Raw genomic sequence first — 11776 nt, 5'->3', positions numbered from 1 at the left:
TCAGAAGGAGAGGCCACTTCCCGTTCCGGGTCTTCCTGTCCAAAAACTCTCTCTACGGGAGACAAACTCCTAATAGGAGAGGGGCTAAGAGAGTGTAAAGAGAGCTCCTATGCTTGGCTGGCTCTTCGTACTTGGCTGCTCTTCGCGCTTGGCTGGCGCCTCGCGCTTGGCTGGCGTCTTCGCGCCTGGCTGACTCCTCGCGCTTGGCTGGCGCCTCGCGCCGTGGCAGGATCCTCTCGCTTGGCTGGCGTCTCGCGCCTGACTGATCTCCTCGCGCTGGCTGGCGCCTCGCGCCTGACTGGTGTCTCGCGCTGTCAAAACTCTCGCGCCTGGTTGAAGTCTCGCGTCTTCCTGGTGCCACATCTTTGCGTGACAGAAGCTTGTCTGGAGCCTCGCGCTTGGCTGAATCTCACGCCTGGTTGTTACCTCGCGCTCGGCTGAAGCTGCTGGTCTGGCAGACGTATCCCATCTGGGAGAATCCTCTCGTCTGTAATGCGTTTCTCGCTTGTCTGACTCTCTAATCCTAGAGGACGCTTCTCGTCTGTAGGACGCCTCGCGCTTGGCTGGCGCGACGCGCTTGTCTGGCGAATCAAAATCGTCCAACGAGTCTCTATCTGAGTTCTCAAAAGACTACGATCGTCACAGGAGCCTCACTCCTGGCGGGAGAAGGAAGACGAGTCTTCTTGACCGGCAGTCTCACGTCTTTTCTTACGAGGAGGATCCTTCGAAAGGACTCCTACTAAGGCGGATAGCTGTTCCTGCACCGCCAAAATGATCCTCTTGGAAGCCTCTCCTGGCGTCTTCTTGAACGGGAGAGGGAGACCTCGAAGGCGTATTGCCCAACATCATGGGCGTACGTGACGTAAAACGCCTCTTTCGCCTTCTTGATAGAAGGAGGCGCTTCTTCCGAAAAGCGTTCTGGGCTTGAATCCAACACAGGATCTCTCCAGTGCCTTTTCAGGGGCCTGGACAAGTCCGAATCCTTCCACCCTCGTTTAGGAGAGGGAGAAGCGGACGAAGAGAAGCACTCTCTGAGGACGCTTTTTCGATAGCGGTCCTGAGCAGACTGTCTATATACAGCACCTGCTGAAGGGACGCCTGACCGGGGGGAATTCTCCACAACCTCCGTACGGCTTTCGACTTTCCTTTCTCCTCTGGGCTTGGGAGCTTGGAAGAGGTCTAGGCCTGGGAGCGTCGCAGAGACGGTCAGACGCCCCCTCCACAACACTGGGGACACTCACTTCACTAAAATCACTTTCACAGTCCTTACCTTTCATGGTAGCCATTTTGGATCTCATCCTGTGAAGAGTAGCCTTCAGTTCAGCAATTTCCGAGGCCGAATCTGAATGTAAGGCCAGTGAGGGTCCTGATACAGAATCATAATTAAGAGAAGAAGATTAGAATTATCCAAAGGCTCAATAGGCCTTGTACTACTACCCGCAATCTTAGATGTAGCCCTTCTGACTCTATCCCTTTCTAACTTCTTCAAGTAAGAAGTTAGAGTCTTCCATTCTTCAACATTCAACCTCTCACACTCATGACAGGTGTTAGAAATAGAACAATCAAAACCCCTACATTTTGCGACATACAGTGTGAGGATCAACCGAAGCTTTCGGTATCCTCACCTTGCAGCCTACATTCACACACATTCTCACACAAACACTTGAATCAGACATTCTGAAGAAAAATCAAAAGCAAGTCCAAATCCAGTCCACAGTAGCGAATGCCAAAACAAAACGATCAGGTACGTCACCAAAAGTCCACAAAAAGATGATCAATTGTCTAGAAAGCGAATTCCAGTCAAGAGGTGGCAGCAACGATGTTGATACACCGGCGACAGAAAATATATGAATAGAAAACGGGAATGGTTCCTAGTCCTGCCGCCCAGGGCAGGCCGGTAGATCACCTGACCTACCTGTAGCGAGTGGCGCGAAATTTGAATTTCTGTCGGGGACGACGGAGTCTTAGCTATGTATATATCTGATAGGTAAGTTGATTGTATGAAAATGAGTCACTGATTTTTAAAAAGTATTTTTGTATTGTACAATCATAAATTTAATTTTTTGGGTTGTCACTATTTATTTGTTCATTTTTTCTTCTTACTTCCTTATTATTTTGTCCTTGTTTGGTGACTTTTGATCATATTTTTATGCTTTTTGTTTCATGCACTATATTCTCCAAGTAGTTAATGAATAGTATACTGGTTTTGGCTATTTATTCTGATGAATATATTTAAATTTGTTTGTTATAATAACTTAAACATAAATACTTAGTCAAAATTAACAAAATGCATCAATTAGCAAAAAAATCCCTGAAGTAAATGTTCATTTTGGAATGGATAAAAATAAATTGACTCTTTTTGGTAGCATAGTCCCTGTCTTGTCTTCCAGGATTACACCTATGGTCTATCCAGAGCTCCATGGTGACCAGATTAATGTCAACGAATTCTCTTTTAGCTGGGCCTTGTGTCATAATGATAAACATTATAACACATGACAGAGAATAAATGGACTCAGGATAAGAAGGCACCTTCTCTTATCCTCAACGAATGCTAAACCCAGTTTACCTATGTCAAAACCCGTAAGAAGAGGAAGTGGCTATGCGCATATGAACCATCATATTGTTTACAGACGACCAAAATCAGACCAAGAAGTCATTCCTTTTCTGGTCGGTAAACAAACCAGTCCTCAAGGAATTTCGTTCTTCGTTTATTGATTACCAGGCTCATGGAAATATCTAAGTTGAGAGGTAAGTGCATAATTTCAAGTTCCAGTTAAAAATTTCTTAGTTAAGACAATGATTTTATTATGCGTGAAAAGCCGTAACCTGGCTTTTATCGCCAGCACACGTCAGCGCTTCATACGATTTATGATCTTTAGCGCCAAGGATTTAGTTCTTCGCTTATAGACTTCATTATCTAGGTTCACGGAAACATCTAAGTTGAAAGCTAAGAGCATAATTTTAAGTTCCGGTTAAACATCTTTTAGTTAAGACCGTGGAACAATTATTTTATTGTGCGTGAAAAGACATTACACATCGGTACTTCTCACAATTTATGATCATTGTTTGTAGAAGTGCAAATTGTTTTGCAAAATTTAGCATTCTATTTATAAGTTTTATATAAAGAAATATTCCATAATTGCTATTATTAATACAGATAATTCTTTTGGATAATGATGTCAGCAATAGTCTACAATCTACATCGATTCAGTGTGAACAAGATAGCTAGACTGTAATAGACTTTGTTTGTAGCCTATTACCTAGGATTATATATTCTTAGGGGTGAACAAAAATAACCTGGATTAGGTAGTGACCTTGTGGTAGGTTATTTTTGTATAGTAAGGGGGTAAGAAATGGGTTGAAATTAACAGCAATGAGTTTGTAGACCAATTTGTAAAGAAAATTCAAATAATTATTATTTTAAAAGTAGTTTTTATTTATATATTTATTTTTGTTTCACTAGCTGAATGTAAATACTATTAACCCTGGACAGGTGCGACGGGTAGCGTACGGTCCGAGGAGTGTTTCAAAAAACATGTTTTTTCCCCATAAATCATTGTCTATCTTGAATCTGGGTGTGATCGACCTGCAAGAGGCTAGCAGTCCACACATTACAATCATGTCAGAACCTGTGTTCACCTTGCCTTTACCCTTCCCCCTTTTCTGAGGAATTGCTCGGGTTGAACGTGTGGGGGATAGAAAGGCAAAGTTATTAAGTACGTAGTGATTTCCTGTCTAACACTGTTGATACTGGTATAGTTTTGTACTGTTGGAAACTGTGGGTGGATGGTGTGTACAATATGCATGCCATTGGTTTAAGGCTGAGATGCCTTATATTGCCATTTGGTCCAATTTCCTTCAAATGCCAATTTCTCAGTTTTTGCCCTTTTTATGCAGTTCTCATCAACAATGGCCAGCTGGCAGTATTCTCTGGGCATGAATGTCATCAACTTACTTCTAATGGAATTAGAAAGTGATGTTGATAACAATTTAGAGGTTGCTGACACCTCTATGGCAAACAACACGAGTGTGTGACGAAGGGTTGGAGGCAAAGCAGATGACCTTGAAATAATTGTGAGATGATAGGGCAAGACAGGGGGGGGGGGGGGGGGGGGAGAGTGGGGGGGGGGGGAGTAGTAGGTCTGTGCCTTTTCTGGTGACATTACATCAGCTTATGTCAATAAACCATTGACACACTGTAGGATGAGAGAGAGAGAGAGAGAGAGTTTAGAGATAGAGAGAGCATAGACTGAGAGAGAGAGGAGATTGAGCAGAGTCGGACCAGATATTAACACTTGCTGAGCTTTGATCTTAACACCCGACAAACACAAACCAAGCTTCCTAGTTAATAATATATCCACCCTCATATATTATTAATTAAAAAAACCAAACAATAAGGTTCACCATGGCAAATTCAATTTTATAGTTTTGTTAGTGCAAGTCAGATAGTTCAGGTGGCAGATTTGGCAGTCAAAGTTGGCGTGGATTGTGGCCAGGCCATTTTGTTTACATAACTGAAAGGTGAATTGGCATATCTCCATATATATATATTCTTGTTTTCTATAGAATTTGTGATATATTGGTATATTTTCATGCATAAATATCATATTTTATAATAGTTACATCAGTAAATCACATCTTAGTGCAGATCTTTTTACATAATTCCGTTCTAGGATAACATAAGTTTATTCTATAAAAAAAATTAGCCACTTCTTATTTCATTTTGTGAAATTTTGACAATTTTCTGGGGCCAAAAAAACTTACCCTTGTTTTTTCTCTTTTCAGTAGTTTTAGGAAGGATTCCCTCAATTTTTGTGTGCATATAGCTTATTTTGTATTTTTTGTAAAATTTGTCGTAAATTATTTTTTTGTATATACAGGCGGCCCTCGGTTAGCAGCAGGGGTTTCGTTCCTGGCTGCTGACACTAAGCAATTTTCGACACTAAGCGATTTTAAAGCCTATAGCCGCCGCACACCTTCTTTCGGAATACTACTAGATCAATTAACAGCATCCTAGACCAGTCAAACGGCGCTGTAATCCCACAATAAGTAAAATTATATTTATGCAGTATAGTATTATACAATTTACTGTACAGTAGTACTGTACAGTACATTATAATATCATAAATACTGTAATGTGAAAAAAAAGCCTAGCTTTAATCCTTTGGGCGTCTAGGGTATGTAAAGATATAATAACATTTTATACAGTGTACAGGTAGCTGTAGTGTTCAAGTTACGATAATTCGTCTTACAATAATCCAATTTTATGAGAGACCAAATTACAATAGCCTACTTTATCCCATCTTCTAGTTACATACATTCAAAAACAGCAAGAGAGAATGATGAAAGTATGGTTTTAACGTTATACTCATTGTGTAAACGTGTACAACCATGAACAACTGAATGAGAAACAACTTTTTTTTTCTAAGTATGTACAACCGAATTGAATAACAACATCCGTTTGGCTTGTATTTCAATCATCATATTATACTACACTATTACCGTAGTTGTTATGAATGACGTTATGTAGAACAGGACTGAGATATATTAACCCTTAAATGCCGATTGGACGTATTAAACGTCAACAAAAATTGTCTGTTGGGTGCTGAATTGACGTACGAAACGTCGACGAAAATTGTCTGTTGGGTGCCAAATTGCCGTACAAAACGTAGATGCAAAAAAAGTTTTTTTTTTTTTATTCACGGAAAAATAGTTTGGATCACGCACCTTGAGGGATGTTGGAAGTTCACGGATCAAGCTGCTGTTTTGTTTACAATCGTTACCCAGGCACGCAAGCGCAAATTTCTTTCTTCTCGCACTAAAAAGCATCAGTGACACATCTCAGAAATTTTGTCACTTTGACATAATTTTTGCACCATTTTATATTAGCTGTTACATAGAGTTTTATATATGAAAATGTTTGCAATTTCATCTAGAATACAACAAAAAACAACCCATGGTGCTAACTTTGATCAGTTTTGAAATATTTTCTTATAAATAACAATAAGTGCCAAAATTTCAACCTTCTGCCAACTTTGACTCAACCGAAATGGTCGAAAAACACAATTGTAAGCTAAAACTCTTATATTATATTCTAGTAATATTCAATCATTTACCTTCATTTTACAACAAATTGGAAGTCTCTAGTACAATACTTCGATTTATGGTGAATTTACGAAAGAACTTATCCATTACATCCGCACGGTAATATCGAAAAAATCAGATATTTTTCGTCTGATTGTCGTAATGTTTGCACCGTTTTAAATTAGCCGTTACATAAAGTTTTATATATGAAAATGTGTGCAGTTTCATGTAGAATAAAAAAAAAAAAAACCCATGATTGTAGCTTTCATCAGTTTTGAAATATTTTCATATGAATAACGATAAATAGAAAAAATTTGGCCTTTGGTCAACTTTAACTCGGCCGAAATGGTCAAAAACTGCAATTGTAGCTACAACACTTGCAGTCTAGTAATATTCAATAAATTATCTTCATTTTGCAACAAACGGGAAGTCTCTAGCAAAATATGTCGATTTATGGTAAATTTTTTAAAACAACTTTTTTTTACGTCCGCTCATTACGAATTCATGCACATCATATTGTGATAATATTTTCTCTGTGTTGCTTTGATCGTTTTACAATTTGTTATTTACCAAAATCATTGCAATTTAGTGTACAATACAACGAAAAAATAATTAACTCATTAGCTTTAACGGCTTTGCTCACAGCGCGATTTGTATACAATTGCTATATATGAAATTTTTTTATTGCACTGTCTTATATTACAATATTAATATATGATAATATTTTTTTCATTTCTAATGGTTGCATACTAAACTTCAGGCAATTACAAAAAAAGGAGCCAAAATGAACTCTTAATCTTGAAAATTAGCATGCTGAGATTTTTGGAATAAAACTTTTTTCCGCTTCAGCGTCCATCTGCGAACGCCGCCTGGCATACTGAAGACACTTTCGGAAATACCAGCTTGGCGTTTAAGGGTTAATGTAATAACTTTATTCGCTATAGAAGTCTCTAGCAAAATATGTCGATTTATGGTAAATTTTTTAAAACAACTTTTTTTTACGTCTGCTCATTACAAATTCATGCATCATATTGTGATAATATTTTCTCTGTGTTGCTTTGATCGTTTTACAATTTGTTATTTACCAAAATCATTGCAATTTAGTGTACAATACAACGAAAAAATAATTAACTCATTAGCTTTAACGGCTTTGCTCACAGCGCGATTTGTATACAATTGCTATATATGAAATTTTTTTATTGCACTGTCTTATATTACAATATTAATATATGATAATATTTTTTCATTTCTAATGGTTGCATACTAAACTTCAGGCAATTACAAAAAAAGGAGCCAAAAATGAACTCTTAATCTTGAAAATTAAGCGTGCTGAGATTTTTGGAATAAAACATTTTTTCCGCTTCGGCGCTCATTCGCGAACGCCGTCGGCATACTGAAGACACTTTCGGAAATACCAGCTCGGCGTTTAAGGGTTAATGTAATAACTTTATTATCTATAGATCAAAGATCAATATAGAACAAAGCTCAATCGGGAAATATACTGTTAAATTTAAACCTGGTTATAGCTGAAGCTGAGAAAACCGTTCAAGCTACTAATGACCATTATCGTGCATCAGCAACAAGGATAAAACTCCAGTACAGTGGTCCCCCGTATTTGCGGGGGATGCATACCAGACACCCCGTGAATAGTTAGAACCCGCGTATAGTTGGAACCCGTATAAAAATGCTGAAAACAGCCTAGTATTTTTGTTGGTTGGTTTAAAAACTCAAGAAATACCCACAAAAAATGTTTATACTGGTTTTTTTAATAGTTTATCACAAAAAGTGCATTTTTCATTTTATGATGAAATTTATAACAAAAACCAGAAATTCCTGTAGATATTTCTCAGAAAAATACCGCAAATATTGCGAATTTTCCGCGAATAATGGAGGGAACGTTCCCCGAGAGAAACCCGTGAATGTTTGAGTCCGCAAATCTGGACAACGAATGGGGGGTCCACTGTAAACGTATGCCATCAAACACAACCATAAATAAAACTGAGATAAAATTATTTTAATCAAAACTACTGTGCTTGAAAGAAAACATTTTACTGTTGGTTTCACGCCGATATAAGATAAATAACGTAAAGTTCGTATTACAATGATATAAAGGAAAATAGCAAACAGAATCACGTAATTCTTTTACTCAATAAACATGCCGCCAACGTAATCTGTTAACAAAAAAAAAAAAAAATTAGTTCACAATCACAACGAGACATATTCAAGTCATATTTCCATACAAAAACATGTCGCACAAGGAAAAATAACCTTGTATCATATAAGTCAAGTAGCTAGATATTCGATTTTGCTAACTAGAAGCAAGAAAATTCGCTCTCTTATACATTTGATTTTGCAACACTGCAATTTTTTGCTCAGGTGACAAAGCAAAAAATTTACTGAGTTGCAGAGTTATATTTTGAACTTCTATCCCATTGAAAAACAAACAAATTGCAGTGTTGCAAAATCGAATGTATACTCGAGTTTTGTCTTTTAAAATCAATTTATGCAACAACTGTAAACATAATTTGTTATAAAAATGTGATTCAATGATATAAATTAAAATCTTATTATTAGGGCGCGACTGAACACCCTATTGTCTTCGTCATGTGAAGGGCTGTTACAAAGACTTCAAATGGACATGCGTACTGCCACTGTATCATATTTATGTACAAAATTAAAAACCTTCCCTGTAAACACATTTTTTCATAGACATTTTTTAAACATAAATACATGAAAACTTAAAACAAAAAGCTGAAGTTTCACTATAACAAAAAACTGAAGTTTCATTAACGAAATGAGTTATAATTAGCTCCAAAATTAATAAAATATAACCATGTGAAGTCTTTGTAAATGCATTTTTCGGAAGAGCGGCGGACAAGGACAAACATGAAAAAACATCCTCTGATAACGTGGAGGGCAGTTACAAAAGCTGCATTAATTTGTATCATATTTATGTACAAAAATAAAAATATCCTATACGTAATATATTTTCATACACATTTTAAACATAAAAGCATGAACATTCATAAAATCAACATATCAATCGCTAAATTTGCACTTTTTTTAACTATATTTTCAGAAGAGCGGCAGGCGGCGGCTCACAAGAACGAACATGAAAAAACATCCTATTTGATAACGTGAAGGGCAGTTTCAAAAGCTGCCTTTGTATCATACTTCTGTGCAAAAATAAAAATAACCTATACGTAATACATTTTCATACACATTTTAAACATAAAAGCATGTTCATTTATAAATCGACACATCCATGGCTAAATTTTTTTTGCACTTATTTAACCCTCTTACACCGATTGGACGTATTAAACGTCGAGATAAATTGTCTCCTGGGTGCCGATTGGACATATTAAACGAAGACATAGAAAAGTTTGTTTAAAAATTCGTGGAAAAATACTTATAGGCCTACCAGCCAAAAACTTTTGAATCACGCGCCTTGGGGGATGCTGGGAGCTCACGTATCAAGGCTTTGTTTTGTTTACAATCGTTACGCAGGCACGCAAGCGCAAATTTCTTTCTTATCGCACTAAAAAGTATCAGTGACACATCTCAGAAATTATTTCGTCACTTGACATAATTTTTGCACCATTGTAAATTAGCCGTTACATGGAGTATTATATATGAAAATGTGCGCAATTTCATGTAGAATACAAAAATAATACTCATGATTGTAGCTTTTATCAGTTTTGAAATATTTTCACATAAATAATGATAAGTGCCAAAATTTCAACATTCGGTCAACTTTGACTCTACCGAAATGGTCAAAAAACGCAATTGTAAGCTAAAACTCTTATATTCTAGTAATATTCAATCATTTACCTTCATTTTGCAACAACTTAGACGTCTCTAGCACAATATTTTGATTTATGGTGAATTTATGAAAAAAACTTTTTCCTTACGGCCGCGCGGTAACTCTATCGATAAATTTTTTCGTGGGATTGTTGTAATGTTTGCACCATTTTAAATTTGCCGTTACATAAAGTTTTATATATGGAAATGTGCGCAATTTCATGCACAATACAACTAAAAACAACCCATGGTTGTAGCTTTTATCAGTTTTGACATATTTTCATATAAATAACGATGTGCCAAAATTTCAACCTTCGGTCAACTTTGACTCTACTGAAATGGTAGAAAAACGCAATTGTAAGCTAAACCTCTTATATTCCAGTAATATTCAATCATTTACCTTCATTATGCAATAAATTGGAAGTCTCTAGCACAATATTTTGATTTATGGTGAATTTATGAAATAAAAAAAACATTTTCCTTACGTCTGCGCAGTAACTCTTCCGAAAAAAATCTGAAATTTTTTCGTGCGATTGTCGTAATGTTTGCACCATTTTAAATTAGCCATTACATAAAGTTTTATATATGAAAATGTGCATAATTTTATGTAGAATACAACTAAAAATGATTGAAGGTTGTAGCTTTTCTCATTTTTGAAATATTTGCATATAAATCACGATAAATAGAAAAAAAACCACGCTCGGTCAACTTTGACTCTACCGAAATAGTCGAAAAAACGCAATTGTAAGCTAAAACTCTTACAGTCTAGTAATATTCAGTTATTTATCTTCATTTTGAAACAAATTTGAAGTCTCTAGCACAATATTTAGATTTATGGTGAATTTAAAAAAAAACTTTCCTTCCCTCCGCGAGCGCCGCAAATCTCCGAAATGCGTACGTCGCATTCTCGTTATATTTGTTCCATTTCATATTAGGCGTTTCATAGTTTTATATAAGAAAATGTGTGCAATTTCATGTAGAATACAACAAAAAATAATTGAAGGTTATAGCTCTTCTCATTTTCGAAATATTTGCATATAAAAAAATATATAAAAAAATTGACATTCGGTCAACTTTAACTTGTCCGAAATGGTCGAAAACTGCAATTGTAAGCTAAAACTCTTGCAGTATAGTAATATTCAATCATTTATCTTCAATTTGAAACAAATTGGAAGTCTCTACAACAATATTTAGATTTATGGTGAATTTTTGAAAAAAACATTTTTTTACATCAGAGCGTTACGAATTCAGGCATCATTTTGTGATAATATTTTCTCTGTGTTGCTTTGATCGTTTTACAATGTGTTATACACCAAAATGATTGCAATTTAGTGTACAATACAACGAAAAAATAATTAACTCGTTAGCTTTAACAGTTTTGCTCACAGCGTGATTTGAATACAATTATATATGAAATTTTTTTTTCGAGCTATCATATATTGCATTATTTATATATGATAATGATATTTTTTTCATTTCTGATAGTTGCATACTAAACTTCAGGCAATGACAAAAAAAGGAGCCCAAAATGAACACTTAATCTTGAAAACTAAGCGCTGTGATTTTGCAAAAAAATATTTTTTCCGCTTCGGCATACGGGAGACGATTTTTATTATACCCCTTCGGCATAAGAGGGTTAACTCGATATTTTCAGCATAGAACAGCATCAGGGGCATATAGTTTACCCTAATACCTATGTAATAACTCTCAATAAAATTTTTTAATATTATTTGCATAACCTTTATGGTCTGAATGGTATTTCTACAAATGTATGTACTCATTGGACATAACAGCGCTAGCGGCGCTGTTAACCGAAAATTGTGCCGTAAAAATACCTTAAAATGCCTTATTTTTTTTAATGAATATTTATGACGACAGCTGTAAAATCGAT

At 36.1% G+C, this 11776-nt stretch overlaps 1 protein-coding gene and 1 pseudogene across 1 annotated transcript in view; one reads left to right on the top strand and one right to left on the bottom strand.

Annotated features, from left to right (window-relative positions):
- The window catches only part of LOC135201679 (small ribosomal subunit protein uS5m-like), a 170576-nt pseudogene that overhangs the window by 24587 nt on the left and 134213 nt on the right, over nt 1-11776 (top strand).
- The window catches only part of LOC135201879 (small ribosomal subunit protein uS5m-like), a 49200-nt gene continuing 45650 nt past the window's right edge, over nt 8227-11776 (bottom strand). Inside the window, exon 4 of the mRNA XM_064231180.1 lies at nt 8227-8255. Within this exon, the coding sequence (XP_064087250.1) occupies nt 8227-8255 (29 nt within the window). The remainder of the gene's footprint in view (nt 8256-11776) is intronic.

Source organism: Macrobrachium nipponense, chromosome 28 (genome assembly GCF_015104395.2).
Source record: "Macrobrachium nipponense isolate FS-2020 chromosome 28, ASM1510439v2, whole genome shotgun sequence".
In the NCBI taxonomy this organism is placed as follows: Eukaryota; Metazoa; Arthropoda; class Malacostraca; order Decapoda; family Palaemonidae; genus Macrobrachium; species Macrobrachium nipponense.
This window is presented reverse-complemented; position numbering and strand designations above follow the sequence as displayed.